Source organism: Myripristis murdjan, chromosome 21 (genome assembly GCF_902150065.1).
Source record: "Myripristis murdjan chromosome 21, fMyrMur1.1, whole genome shotgun sequence".
NCBI lineage: Eukaryota > Metazoa > Chordata > Actinopteri > Holocentriformes > Holocentridae > Myripristis > Myripristis murdjan.
Window position 1 is genome coordinate 19,459,477 of NC_044000.1, and position 15,056 is coordinate 19,474,532.

General features: G+C 44.6%; 1 protein-coding gene across 1 annotated transcript; it reads left to right on the forward strand.

The window, feature by feature from the left end:
* The first annotated feature begins 870 nt into the window (after window positions 1-870).
* sik1 (salt-inducible kinase 1) lies at window positions 871-12,110 on the forward strand. Its single transcript, XM_030080784.1, has 14 exons — window positions 871-1,316; window positions 1,878-2,083; window positions 2,193-2,309; window positions 5,366-5,429; window positions 5,620-5,781; window positions 6,356-6,480; window positions 6,595-6,718; window positions 6,826-7,046; window positions 7,486-7,635; window positions 7,746-7,856; window positions 8,329-8,554; window positions 8,652-8,906; window positions 9,052-9,241; window positions 9,357-12,110. Exons 2-14 carry the CDS (start codon window positions 1,931-1,933, stop codon window positions 9,889-9,891), a joined length of 2,433 nt encoding a protein of 810 aa, XP_029936644.1. The 5' UTR covers window positions 871-1,316; window positions 1,878-1,930; the 3' UTR covers window positions 9,892-12,110.
* Window positions 12,111-15,056: the final 2,946 nt, after the last annotated feature.

The window sequence follows — 15,056 nt, forward strand, 5'->3', positions numbered from 1 at the left end:
TCTCCTGGTTCTCCTGCTCAGTTTTGTGTGTTGCCTGCCCAGTTTCCCAGGCTCCTCCCTCCTCCCTCCATTCTTTCCTGCCTTTCCAGGCTATCCTTCGTTACTTCACATCACTACTCCTGCTGAGATAATGTGCTGTTGATATTACCTCCCCACCCCCCTCTCTGCCATGGGCAGTGAGCAGAGGCGAGAAAGACTTTGCTGGACTTGCTGTGCTCTACCTGCATTATGAGACGTGGCGTGCAAGGTTATATGAGCAAATAACTTTCAGATTTACACACAAAAACATAAAACAAAAACCAAGCATGCAAGATCACTATTCTGCAAGTCATCACGGGTTTCAAATAGAAAAAAAGTAGATTTAATGGAGGCAATTTCATATAATTTTTAAAGAAACAGGCAGAGCAGGTAGAAGAGAAGAGAAGAGAAGAGAAGAGAAGAGAAGAGAAGAGAAGAGAAGAGAAGAGAACTTCAGAATTGAACTTTAAAATAGAATAGAGTAGAATAGAATAAAACAGAATAGAAGTTTAGAATGGAATTTTAAAATTGAGTCGAATGGGATTTTAGACTGGAATTTTGGAATAGAATAGAACAGAAAGAAATAGAATAGAATAGATTTTTTAAATGGAACTTTAGAATAGAATAGAATAGAATAGAATAGAACAGACAGTGTTGGCTCGGGGAACCCGGGCTCGCTGAGGGCCACCAGTTGCTTTCTGTTTCATCTGTGGAGCTGGAAGCGCGCGCACTGCGTTCCGCCAGGGTATATGAACGAGGCCAGCCCAGAGCAACAGCTTGGGGAGGGAAAAATCACGTGGTGACACATCTCTACGACTGACGTCATCGTTCCCATCTCCCAGCAACCCATCCATCAGCACTCGCGTCACGGTGCGCCCGAGCCGCGCGGTTGCTCGGCAACCCATGCCTTGCGCTCGAGCCCTGCCTTGCACCCCGCTCGAAGCTCTGACGCGGGTGTGACGTTAATAAGGTGGGTATCAATTTGTTATGGTGGCGGAGAGAGAAGGAGGAGTTCCCCTGCGAGCGCCGCAGCTCTCTGCATTCCAGCGGAGCGCACAAACACACCGAGCCGCGGCCGGAGCCGAGTCCCACGCTTTAAGACTTGTTGTGTGCAGGCAGGCTGGACACAAAGTGTGAAAACAAAACACACGGAGGGAAAAAGTTGTTCCGAGCGAACTTTTCTGGAAAGAAAAAGAATTTCCTTGGCTGCGATTTGCGTCGCTCATGTGGAATGGTTTGCACTGTTTGTGAGAACCGTCTGAACTGTGAGGGAGGGTGGTGTATGTACGCTTTATAAGGTAAGACTTCAGGGCTGTCTAATTTTGTACAAAGAACTTTTGCTCTTTTATCATTTATTTAGTTTTTTCCCCCTTTAAATTAGACTACCTAATTTGATAACCTAATGACACACAATGACTTGTTAGGCAAGTCGATTTTCTAATCTAAATTTTAACTTTTTACCAGTTACTAACCCATTTCTGTAACCTAATTATGACTTCAGTTGAAGGCCTGGGAATATTAAATTTTGAAAATATATTTTGCCAGTTTCCAAATCGTGTTTATATCTAGAATATGTTACAGGTTTACGCTTTCAAACCGATTCTCTTTCGTTCTTTGGCCCCATAGCGAAGAGCAATTGTAATAGCTGTGATGGCACCTTTATTTACTCTGTTCAGTAATTGGCTACTTACTAAGACGCTGCCTAACACTTTTACAGTGAATTGTTTGGATTGGAATGCGATTTGGTAGCTTAGTGTGTCATTGTGTAAAACCACCTGTCTGTGTAATTGTGGACATGCAGGCTAAATATGATATGCAGGTCTGTAATGTTATTTTTATTTTAATTTTTTTTCTTGCAGGTACTACACTTGAATTATCCTCACGCAATATAACTCCAAAGTGTTGGTGCACCATGGTGATCATGACAGAGAGCAGCCCTGGGGCCCAGCCCAGCCCTGCCCAGGGAAGGCCCCTGCAGGTCGGCTTCTATGAGATCATCCGCACCCTGGGGAAAGGAAACTTTGCAGTGGTCAAATTGGCCAGGCATAAAGTCACAAAAACACAGGTCAGCAGCTCTGCTCCTATATGTGATTAGATTTACATTCTTTAACTGAATTAATTTGGCGATTAAAATCTCGAATTACCAATAAACTGTGTGAATTATTGTTTAACAGGTGGCCATAAAGATCATCGATAAGACAAGACTGAACCCCTCAAACCTGGAGAAGATTTACAGAGAGGTGCAGATTATGAAGCTGCTGAACCACCCCCATATCATCAAACTCTACCAGGTGTGTATTGTGTTTTCCTGCGATCGTGGTTTTGCTGCTGCCTGTGCGTGCCACTGTGTCCATGCATGTGCCTGCAGTTGGCTGTTTGTGTGCATGCGTGTGTTATTCGACCTGTGTTATGTGTCTACTGACACTGTACACTGTGCAGCCTGGCCTGCCGCTGATGAACGGCGGTGCCATGTGTTGAGATGTGTCTACAGAGGGGCAGTCTAAATATCTAAATTCGTGCATGAATAGGGGAATCTATTGCCCACAATGCATTGATGTGGTGCATTGCAGCGTCTCATTACTGTAGGTATGTGGATGTAGCAGCATCGTCATGGAGTGATAAGTAATAAGGCGCATTTACTATCTTAATGGTTTATACTGGCTTGTGGTGAGCTGCTGACTCCTAGAGCACGTTGAATCATAAGTACAGTACAACAGCATTAGTGCAATCCCTTTTGACCTACCTCTGCCATCTACTGAGTGTGCGTGCGTATGTGTGTGTGTGTGTGTGTGTGTGATTAAGAGAAGGAGACACAAAGAGGCACAGTGAGAATAAAGATAGTCACTGGTCAGTGCAGGGACTACATGCATTTATGTCATGTTTTTAGTGATATAAAGAAAGAGCTGGTGAAATTGTGGCTGGTGAGAGACAATGGCTTAGAGAGTTATGCTTAAGGATGAATCATTCTCTACAGGTCTGAATGTCAAGCCCAATTAGCATCAGTGGGTGTCAAGTGCAATGTGTCTGCAAATCACGTGAAGGCCACCCCGCCAAGTGCTGCTTTACTCCTAATCAAATTGAAGACTTAGCACAAAGAATCCGCTTTTTCCGCTCAGCAGGTCTTGCTAGGATGCAGATACCATGGCACACACACACACGCACACACACACACACACACACACACACACACACAAGCACAAACTCACATAAACACAGTGATTTTTTTTTTTTTTTTTTTAATTTGCTCAGAAGTTTTTCTGCACTTTGATCAGCTGTTTTGCTGGTTCGGAGGATTATTCACGTCCGGATTTAAGCGCCTGATCTTTGCTAAGACTGCAAAACCATATCTCAGTACCAAAAATCCTGCAAAAATAAGATTTCCTCGAAATCTCTTGCACACTCCCAGATTAATGATAATTTTCAGTTAGCTAGGAAAGTGTGGTGTTTCATTTGCTCTTCAAACTGAAAGTAAAAATGAAATGAGTCGATGAAATACTAGTGTACTGTAATTACCTATTAAAACTAATCAGTGTGTCCAGTCAAGGCCTTCAGTCTTCAAAGACCCGACATCATTCCAACTTTACACTGTCAGGAAATTAATATTTGGAGTTAAAGATGCTGTCAGTGCTCAGTAGTCTAAAGTGGTTGGTATTTCCTTGGATCCTGTACTTCCATCTCCCTTTGTTTCCCTCTTTCTATCCATCTGTTTTCTGTCTCAATGCCCTGGGGTTGTGTGAGGTGACGGTAGTCAGGTGGTTGCTATTGATGACAGAAAGAGTAGGGTTTTTTCCCCCCAAGGCAATGCTTTTTTGCTATCAAAAGCCCTCCCCCTCTTCCTCCTCCTTGTAAAACGGGAAGGTAGTGGCGTAAGGCAGTCTTGTGATCCAAGGGTTACATCCTCTCTGTGTCATCTCTCTGTTCCAATAACAGGAGTGGCTTACCATCAGTCGCCGTGCCACTAGTAATGTGTCGGAAGAACCAAGTCATGGAAAGGTTAAGGGAAGGGGAGGGGGGTTATAACCCTCAGTCTGACACCTCTGGCCTTATGATAAGCTGCTGCTTCCGCTCTCACTGGTCCCATGTGAACAAAATGCCTTTTCCCCCAAAGTCGGGTATCATCAAAGGCTACTTTTTTCTTTTTTTTTCTGTTTGTCTTAGCTACTCCTTTTGACCTTCTATCAATCACACACTCCCCCCTTATCCCTCTCCAGGCGGTGTATGTGTGAGTGCGTGGGTGTGTGTGTGTGTGTGTGTGTGTGTGTGTGTGTGTTTGAAGTATGGGTAGGAGGGTTAGTGCCCTTAACGTGCCCGGCCAGTACTTTAGCGCTCTGACGTCAGCTGCACCTCAAGGTGACAGAGCCTCAGAGTGCCGCGTTATCTCAAAGATAAAGACTATTCCCAGTTTGAGGGCATCTGTGTATTGAGTCATTCTTGTCCACAAAAAAAAAAAAAAAAAAGGACTGGTGTCTGAAAAGAATTAAGCCTCCCCATTCAGTGGAATCATATGACATTTAATTCTATGTTGGCCGAAAGTATTACTCAGACAGGACTTTGTTATTTGATGAAAATTGCTTTGTTGTGCAACCTCTCTTTTGAAACACTCTGTCCCTGGGGGCTCGCTTGAGACATGGAAGGTTTCTGTGGGATCCAGGAAGGGGATGGGAACTGCGTCTTTCCGTCCCACATTTAACGTCTGGTGTCGAGTGATTCCGTTTATGGTGTCCTTGATACACAAAGAGGGACCCATGTGAACGGCCCGTGTGAATGTGCCTTTCTATTTCCCAGAAAGAAAAGAGATATGGGCTAGCATGAAATTCAACCCTGGTTTCTGTTGCCAGCTAGTTCACCCTTACTGAAAATGTTTATTAGAAGTGGATATGGGTTTCTGTGTGTGTGTGTGTGTGTGTGTGTGTGTGTGTGTGTGTGTGTGTGTGTGTGTGTGTGTGTGTGTGTGTGTGTGTGTGTGTGTTCTCTGTTTGCGTGTATGTGTAATGTATACATGGGTGTTTATATATCTCATGTATAAAAAGCATGCAGGAAGTTATTGACAGTTCTCTTATGCAACAGGGCATATCGTGGCAAGTCAGGGTGCTGGTATTTTGTGCATGGGAGTGCGTGTGTGTGTGCCTTTCCTTTTGCAATTTAAAGTAACTGTGGATCAAGTAGATGGAGAAGTACGATCGGGGGAATTTTGTTGGCAGAAAATATCCCCAGCAAAGAGGGTTTTACTCAGGAAATGTATTCTTTGTCATCAACAGCTGCCAGTGACCCAGTTTGCTTAAATCTAGTTTGGTTAAACCTAGTTTCTAAAGCCTCTTCATCCCCCCCCCCTCTCTGTTTCTCTTAGGTCATGGAGACCAAAGACATGCTGTACATTGTGACAGAGTATGCAAAGAACGGGGAGATGTTTGGTGAGTTCAGCATCCAAATTTCAGTTGTCATTCACAATAAAAACAGTTTAGAATAAACATCTTACTTTACATTTTAAGTCAAATTTATGTAAACCAATTTATTCTACCTTAGCCCAGATAGAACATCCTAAAATAGTGGATCACCTCTGTCTGAAATGTGGACCTCCACTGAAATATCTTCTCCCTGCAGACCACCTGACCTCAAAGGGCCATATGAGTGAAGACGAGGCACGCAAAAAGTTTTGGCAGATTCTGACAGCAGTGGACTACTGCCACCGGCACCACATTGTTCACCGCGACCTCAAGACTGAAAATCTGTTGCTGGATGCTAATATGAATATCAAACTTGCTGGTGAGTCCCCCATATACCACACAAACTTGTAGGGTACAAGGACATACAATGGTTTCTGTGGTTTCTTTATTATAGCTTCTTTCACTGAATTCATGTACATTAGATATGAATGCAGTGAACCTGACACTGTTTCTCACTGTGTCCCTGCTGGTATTTTCTCCGTTTCGCCTGAAAAAGAATTTGCAGCTTTGGGATTCTCAAGGCATGGATTCGTCTAATTAAATGATCATGGCAGTGTCTCTGCGCTAATTAAGTGCCAATAATTCATCTGTTTTATTAAGACTAATATCCACCAGGGGAAATGAACACAGGCACACATTTGGCACAAATGTGTGTCTCACTCTCAGATCTAGACACGGCAATTAGTCTTTTGTGCACTCGAGGACATGGTAATATTAGCTTGAACTGGGCTCTTGAGGTCATGAATCTAACTTACATAACACATTCTGTGGTTAAAGAAAAGGAAAACAAATGTTCATTCTAATGCCTTGAGCTCCCAGCGTTGGAATGCAGGGGAAACAAATAAGTTTTAGTAACAAACTAAATCGCTCGGCATCCCTCTTGTTTCCCGTAGACTTTGGATTTGGAAACTTCTACAATGCAGGCGAGCCTCTGTCCACATGGTGTGGCAGCCCACCGTACGCCGCCCCTGAGGTGTTTGAGGGGAAAGAGTATGAGGGGCCTCAGCTGGACATTTGGGTAAGTTTGTCCAAGCAAATTAAAAGCCATATTATACAAGGACAATATCACTGGCATTTTGAGCATTTTCAAAACAATTCTTCTGACATTCTCCTTGTTCCTCTCCTCCCACAGAGCCTTGGTGTGGTGCTCTATGTTCTCGTGTGCGGTTCCCTTCCATTTGACGGGCCCAGCCTTCCTGCCCTCAGACAGAGAGTCACCGAGGGACGTTTCAGAATCCCATTCTTCATGTCTCAAGGTACACACTGCTGCGAAACAAATCGCAGGAATTACTGCTAATTACCAGTCCCATTTAAATCCAAAGTGCTCATAATCAGAGACTCCTTGCCTGTTTGCATCCTCCAGATTGTGAGAACTTGATCCGTAAGATGCTGGTGGTGGACCCAGCCAAGAGGATCAGCGTGGCCCAGATCAAGCAGCACCGCTGGATGCTGGCTGACCCAACAGCCCCCCACCAGACCCTCAGCCATTCCCTGACAGACTACAACTCCAACCTGGGAGACTACAGCGAGCCTGTGCTGGGCATCATGAATACCCTGGGCATCGACCGCCAGAGGACTATTGAGGTGACTGTTGAGGGGATTAAGCAGTAGAATTATGTTGAGCTTTAAGAGACCCATTTCTTAGTATGGAGCCGTAAGGAGATGGAGGTTTGAGACAGTTAGTCATGTCTGGCATAAAATGAAGGTATGCTATCTTCCCGCCGCCAGCGTCAAACCCACCATGCATCCCCACATGCCTCAAGGCTTACTGCTCATTTTGTTGGGAGAATTAGTGGCATCTGCTTTTAAAAGCTAACATGCTGAGCACTGCAGAGACGATTTCTCCCTCCGCTGTCTACAAAGAGATTATGCAGAAGAGAGGCCATGAGAGCGACTGCATATTTATGTCTGGCTTCCTTTTCAAACAAATAGACAGAGATGTAGGAGCTAAAAAAGACACATAAAGGGGAAAGAGCTAAGCAAAGCGGCAAAGGCACTAATCTATGCCTATCCTCGTCCTCAGTCCCTGCAGAGCAGCAGCTACAATCACTTCTCCGCTATCTACTACCTGCTGCTGGAGCGAGTCAGAGAGCACCGGGCCCAGCAGCTTAGCCGCCAGTGTGGAAGCTGGAACCAGAGACCTCGCAGCACCTCGGACACCACCCCCCCAGAGGTCAGTGGTCCAGCTTGGCGTACCAGGCTTCAGTCTCGGCCTAATCCCAGTCTTCAGCTTCTACTTGTGTGACAAAAACATTGAAACCTCTGTGCTCTGTTCGTCTCCAGGTGATCATGGAGTCCGCTGACAGCTTTCGAGCCACAGGATTTCCAATTCCAGCTAAGAGCAACCCTCCTGTGTACTCAGAGATGGAGTGTGACCAAGGAGGACTTTTCCAGGTAAGCTGTGTTCGTGTTTTGTTTATTTTTTTAAGGCTTGACAGCGTGAAGACTTCACCAGCATGGGGAACGATGCAAACCACAAACCGTACATAACCGACTTTTCCACTAACCACATGCACAGGCATCCTGTTGATGCATTGCACATCCTTTTGGCCCCATTTAACTTTTTGTGTTGAATTGTTGGCATGTTACAATCAAACAAAAAGAATTTGAACCGCGAGAGCGTCAAATTTTTCAAGCCACACCGTGATATAATCTGGCGTAAAAACCAAGGCTCAGACTGAACCATGTAAAGCGTGAGCCCTTACAGCCCTATCAGCACCTCATTATCAAATCAGAGGTTAGCGGACTTCAACCTCGACCCCTGTGCTGGTCGACTAAAAGACCCGAAGCTCACAGTGACCACCCACCCCCTCTGTCTCCTGTCAGTCAGCGGCTAACAGTTCGTTCTCCTCCTTCCTGTGTCCAGCGCGTGGTGTTTCCGGTGGAGGCCAGTCTGAACCGGCTTCTGTGGAACCGCTCCATTTCACCCAACAGCCTGCTGGAGACGAGCATCAGCGAGGAGGTGCGGCCCAGGGACCTGGAGGAGGAGGAAGGCACAGCAGCCGTCGGGCCCCTGCTCCTTCCCACCACCACCTCCCGCAGACACACTCTGGCTGAAGTGTCCGCCCGCTTCCACCAGTGCAACCCCCCGTGTGAGTATGCCACGCACACATAGATGAGCACACACTGACGCCCACCCTGCCAGCTTTGTGACTGATTTCTAATTTCTTCTCTCTCCGGTGTTTATAGGTATTGTGGTCAGTCCCTCAGATGGTGCCTCTTCTGACAGCTGTCTGAAATCCTCGTCTAGTCCCAAACCCACCTTGCAGGCCGCTATGGGTGGCGTGTCGACCCTTCTGGCCTCCGGGGCTGAAGGTGGAGCCCTGGTGCCTGCGGGAACCCCTCTGGCCCTCTCATCCCACCTGCTGCCCCAGGCCCAGGGTAGCCTCCCTGCCGCCAGCTTTCAGGAGGGTCGCAGAGCCTCTGACACCTCTCTTACACAAGGTAGAAGAGTTAGACCTCTTTGTGCCATATTGCTGCTACAGTGTTCACTATGTGATTGCTTTACCCCTCTCTTCTCCTTTCTGACTCTGCCACCGTCATAACATCAGAGGAGCATTGTGTAACCGTTTCCTGTGTCTTTCTGCAGGCCTCAAAGCCTTCCGCCAGCAGCTGAGGAAGAACACCCGCACAAAAGGGCTTCTAGGATTAAACAAGATCAAGGGTCTGACAAGGCAGACTGTTCCCCCGCCCACCTGTAACCGAGGCAGCCGCGGGTCACTGGGTCCAGCACTTTCTGAACACCGTAGCATGCTGGAGGAGGTGCTGCACCAGCAGAGGTAAATATGGCACATGCAGGCACCTGTGTACACAAAGCACACAGATCATTTAAACTATGCACGGTTCACATCATGCACGTTTAGAGTCTGATTTTTCTCTCTGTCTGCTTTCCAGGATGCTGCAGATCCAGCACCAGCCTCAGGCGCAGGCCTCTCAGACAGGACCTACCCAGAATCCCTTGCTCTTCTTGACCCAGCAGAAGCCACCCTCCCCTCCTCCCACTACAGTATTTCCTTCCTCGTCCCTGTTCGACACCCCGACTACCTCCCTCCTCCAGAGCAAGCCTCAGCACTCCCTGCCTCCTCAGCAAGCTCCAGTGGGTCTACAGCACGGCCCCTGGCAGCAGCCCCTTGAGGCGTCTTCATCCGGCTGCTCATCCTCCTCCCCCTCTTGCTACTCCTCCACTCTCTCCCCTGTGGCCTCTGCTGCTTACCTTCTTGAGGCTCGTCTGCACATCAGCCAGCAACCCCACATTCACCGACAAAACAACCTCCACCAACAGCACCAGGCACCCACACAGGACGCCTTCTCCCTTGTGTCCAGACCAGTGGTGTGGACCCGGGGCTCGTCCTCCAGCACAGAGTCTGACAGGCAGGAGCTGAGCCTGGCTGGGCAGCAGCAGCTGAGCAGCTGTGTCATGGTCAAGTAAAAACAGCAGCCACACAGCGAGACCAATGATTGTTCTCCCCCTGGAAGACATCCAGAGCAAAACGACAGAGTGTCATCTGACGAAAGGTCACTTGATCCTCGTCAGAGAAGGATAGAGACTGAAGAACAACATGCAAGTGACAAATTCAGCAACATAGGGTACACATGTGAGAGTGTGTCAGCACACATGTAGGTTGTGTGAGTACTTTTGATATCATATAAGCTAAAGACTAAGCAATAACCAAACTCTGGACAAGGCTTTGAATTCTTATCAGACTGCCAGAGAAGCAATAATGGACTGGGCCTCAACCAGGACCCTTTGAAAGACCCCCATCACACTCCTGACGGGGCATCCTGATGTACCTTTGTCATGCTTATGGACTCACTTGAATACAACGAGAACTGACATTAGCCAGATACCATTACGTCACATTTCAATGCTTACGTTTCAAGTCATTTTTTAAATTATTATTTGAAAATGACTGACTTTTTTTTTTTTTTTTTGTACTTTTTAGTTATTTTTTTGTGTGTCATGTTTCCAGTGTGTCAACTTTGAAAAATATTATTTCTCAATGTTTTTCACTTAATTGGAGAGAAGACCAAAGTTTTTTTTCTTTTTTTCATTTCGCCCACTTTGTGCGCCTTTCTAAAGAGACATTAGTTTGTAGCAGTCCCACGAACATGTAGTATCAGAGAGCCCTACGCTTACAAACTTGTACGGAATGAGCTGATTTGTGATTGAAACTGTGACATTTTTTTGTGCGAGTCTATAGCTGAGCTTATGCTGCTTTTACCTCAAGCTACAAACAGACTGCTACATCTTCATCAGCCAAAACTGAAGAAAAAAAAAAACTGTCTAGCTGATTGACTAAAGCACAAATAGGTACATCAGTCAGCTTGGTAGCACCTTACCAATGTGGATACATCAGTCCATATTCCCTTCATCCTTTAGCCACATTGTGTGTGTGTGCTTTTCAAATCATTTCTTTCATTACTACCTCCTCAGGTAAACCGTGTGTGAAACCTGTTTCAATTTGAAATCATCATCAACTTAAAAATCCTTTGAAAACATGTTGTCAGTCCCAAGACATTGCAAAAAAAAAAAACAACAGAATATCAGAGGAGTGATTAATTGCTCCTCTCTTTTTTTTTTCTTGTCACTTTTCACATGGACAGAACAATAGTTGTGGGAACAGTGCAATATTTTACGTTGAAATACAAAAGAAATATGAGGTAAAGGATCTACATAGGATGGCCAACAGGCTTACACGTGCACTTGCCTGAGGTTTTTGTCATTATTATTTTCATTTGTCATTTTTATATGATTGTTTGACCTTACTTCTAGCTAGCTGATTAGCACAGGTACTAGTTATGTGACATATAAAAAAACATGATACTGTAGAAATTGAGAAGAAAGACTCAAGGCAGTTGAAAACGCTGTTTCTCCACGCAGCATGCTTGCCGTTCCTTCAGTGAACAGCAGAGTTTGGGTCGTACCAAAGTGCAAACAGCACAAGAGAGAGAGATGATCCACCACAGATACACTACTGATTTTTCACTTTGAATGCTGTGGCTCAAAATGTAGCATGCTGGTTAGCTGGCACTTTTTACATCGTCTCTTTAGCTTCTTTTTTTTTTTCGCTATGAGAAAGCTTCCTCTGCCACCAAATGCTAAAGCTATTGTGTTGTAATATCTCTAGTTGTTAGCAGGACCATGATGGTATTCATTTTTGTACTTTTCTAAGAAAAAACATCTGAAAAAAACAAAAAAACAAAGCAAAACAAAATAAAAAGATGGAAGATAAAACAACAGGAAAAAAAAAATAAAGCGTAGCAATACCATGTTGTGCTGGAAGCTGATCTTATATTGTCCATAAGTGGTTGAGATAGCTAGCAATAGATGGATATTTCCTGCAGCAAATATTGGTTTATTTGTGCAGTCTATTCAGACAATGTTTTAGAAAGCCGTGATAGCTGTGTAACATTGTAAGCTGGTTAGTTTTAGCATATCTGTGAAAACTCCAATGGTTATGAAAAACATGTAAAGGAACAGTGTTTTTCCAAGCCCGATTCTCAAATGTTTGATAGTGTCACGTAAAAAGCGAGCAGTGTTGATATTTCTGTTCAATATTTTTGGTTGATTGCACTCACCACCAACACTTGTGCCTTTTTCTGAACAAACTCCCGTGAGCAGAGGAAGGATTTCTCTGTTCAGCACAGTGAAATGAAGAAAAACTGATGGCTCCGTCAGAGGCCATTCATTCAAAAGCCCCTTTTGATATGTTGTTTGACTTTTTAACTTTGCTGTGTAAAGAAAAACAAGCATTGCACTTTATTAATATTTCTTATTTCTGAAGTGTTTTGTTTCTCATGTTGGAAAAGATTCACAAAACTATCAAAACACTAATTACTCTTGATGCAAATCTGTAAAATGACCCTTTTGATAATCTTTGGATAATGAGAAGTTTTTTGTTTCTTTTTTTTTTTTTTTTGGTCTGATTTGTTACTTGACTGCGTGAGTGTGTGCATGTGAGTGAATGAGGGAGACGGCAGGAGGGGGAGAATGTTAGTTCAAGAAAGATTGTTTATTTATGTGGCTATTTATTTGAATAAAGTTCACTTCCTAAACTATCTGTGTTGTGCTTTTTTAAAAGTGGTAGTTTGGATTCTTTTCTGTTTACGTAATGCACTTAATGTACTTTTTCTGCAGAACTCTTGATATGAAAAATTGTTTTATTATGAATAGTGCTAAATGTCAAAGTATGAAAATTAGCATTGGAGACAGTTCTGTCTCATGTTCACAGTTTAACACAGGCATCTTTTCTACACATCTTTATGCAATGCTCAATTCTGTTTTTATCTGATATATAGACCAAATCAATCATAATTCAGCGCATATAAACAGTTGACATTTTGTGATTATCTCACTTTACTCATTAATCAGATATCTTTGCAAAAACGTTTTAAAGATACAAAGACGTGCTTCATGAGGATGTAACGCCGGACAAAAAGCCTCTTAATGCCTCATTCCTCTCCACCTGCTGGTGATGCACCCTGATGATGCAGAAGCCTCCTTTGCTGACGCTCTGATGCAGAATGATGATGCACAGTGACTCTGCTGACCCTCCTGTTGGCTGGTGATTCATAACGCAAAGAGAGAAAGGATAGGTGTCTGATCCCTGACGGGAGTTGCTATGTGGGAGGAAGATGACGTCGCAGCAAAATGAGGGTCTAAGCCACCCATGATTCAGTTGCATGTGAACTATGCAAGTGCTGGACTGCACCACTCCTCTCCTCACCTCCCCTGTGCAGTAGCTCCGTCTCCACACAGATAATAAATCAGTGACAGGATAATCACCTGCTTAACTGGCCCGCTGCGCCTCAGCCACAACAGCATCAGCCAAGACTCAGTTTGTAAGATTTTTACCTCTTAAACTGTGGCAGGCATGTCATTGTAAATTCACACTGCATGGTCAGGCTTTGTTCAAACCCACAGAACTTTATGCAAAATTCTTGTGGAGATTCCTGGGTTTCCAAAGAAACATGTTCCCTCTGAATTACAGGGCGATGTTTATAAAATGATGCACAAGACATCTAGATGTTTTCAATTTGATGTAAAGGTGCAGCCACAAAACAATGGCATCTTGAGTCTGAATATTTCACTTTTTTTTTTTTTCTAACTTAAAGCTACACAAGGTCTGCAGTGTTAAAAGGTTAAAGGACCTGCTTCACCACTCACACACAAACACATGCACACAGACTCAATACAGCTTGACTGTTAGCATGTGGCCCTAGGGGGGTTTGGTGAGGGTCCACAGTGAAATTTGACATCCAGCCACCACAAGTGTGTCAATCAGCAGCTGCCGCCTGTTGCAGGCGGTGGACTAACTGGTGTTTGAGCTCTTTGTTATCTCCTCATAACAATGACTAGTGGGTGGATTTATAGCTCTGTGTGTGTGTATGTATGTGTATGTGTGTGTATGTGTGTGCACCTACATTTCTTAGGTGGCCTACTGGTTAGAGATGCCAGTGATGGGAACGACCTCCTCTGCCTCTTCCAAGTAAACATCTCGGTGCCAGATAACCGGAGGTGATTCTGTTTATAACTCGCCAAAGTTCGTTGTGTATCCATGCATGTAAACTGAGCTGGAGGGTCAAGATAATTCCGTCTGGGTCATCTTGTCCAGAGAAACATATGACTAACTAGTCAATAACGACCATCTGTGAACTTTTGCAGTGCTACATGGCCTCATATGTAATGTGAGCTGCAGAGAAGGAATAACTTCACTCGACCATCTTCAAAATGCAGATTGTGGATGGAGCATAGCAGAATGAAAATACTGTCCAAGAACTGAGAGGAGAAAGGGAGAGTGAGTCTAATTCAGCAGGCAGTTATTTAGTGAACGCTGTGTCAGGCGTGGAGAAAGGGCAAAAGACAGCTGATCTGGGTGTTTGACTCTACAGAGGTAAGAGGAGAGTTCCCCGTCTGAGCTCAGGGACTGAAATGAAACTTGCAAGGATTTGGGACTGAAGGATTACACACTGCGGTGTGAAGAGCACTTGGATGGACTTTTCCCATCTCACTTTCTGCTCTCTCTCTCTCTCTCCCTTTCACTCTCTTTCTCTGTATCACACACACACACACACACACACACACACACAGGAAGTGAATCAGGTTCCGTGGTTCCACAGACAACCTGTCATAAAACATTCAGAGCACTTTGAATAAGTAACTCAGTCACCAAAGTGAAAGTGCATTGAGGAGAGACGGTTTCCAGAATTTCCTTGTGTATATGAAAGCAGGCGAGCGAGATGGAGGGGAAAAAAAGACAAGAATGAAAGACTAGAGGCAGTGGAGAATAGTGTTACTCTTCTCAGAAGAAATGTGAAAATAACTTCCCACCTCAGTGAGAGCCGAGTGAGAGCAGAGCAGCAATGACCGAGAGAGGAACTTCATGTGTGATGATAAACTGGAAATTCAGACCCGTACAGTCAGAGATTCAGAGGTTCACCACAAACATTATTCCATAATATCATGTTAAGCACCACAATTACAGCACACCAAAAAAAAAAAAAACCCACTGGGGTGGGAACGTGATGCAATGAACACTGAGGGCAAATTTATTCATTCAAAACAACTTCATACACACACACGTACCACCACAT

Bases quoted from the DNA above. Each gene is read 5' to 3' on its own strand.
- sik1 (XM_030080784.1), top strand. From the start codon at position 1,931: ATGGTGATCATGACAGAGAGCAGCCCTGGGGCCCAGCCCAGCCCTGCC. The intron at 2,084-2,192 runs GTCAGCAGCTCT...ATTGTTTAACAG, and splicing joins ATAAAGTCACAAAAACACAG to GTGGCCATAAAGATCATCGA. The intron at 5,782-6,355 runs GTGAGTCCCCCA...TGTTTCCCGTAG, and splicing joins TATGAATATCAAACTTGCTG to ACTTTGGATTTGGAAACTTC.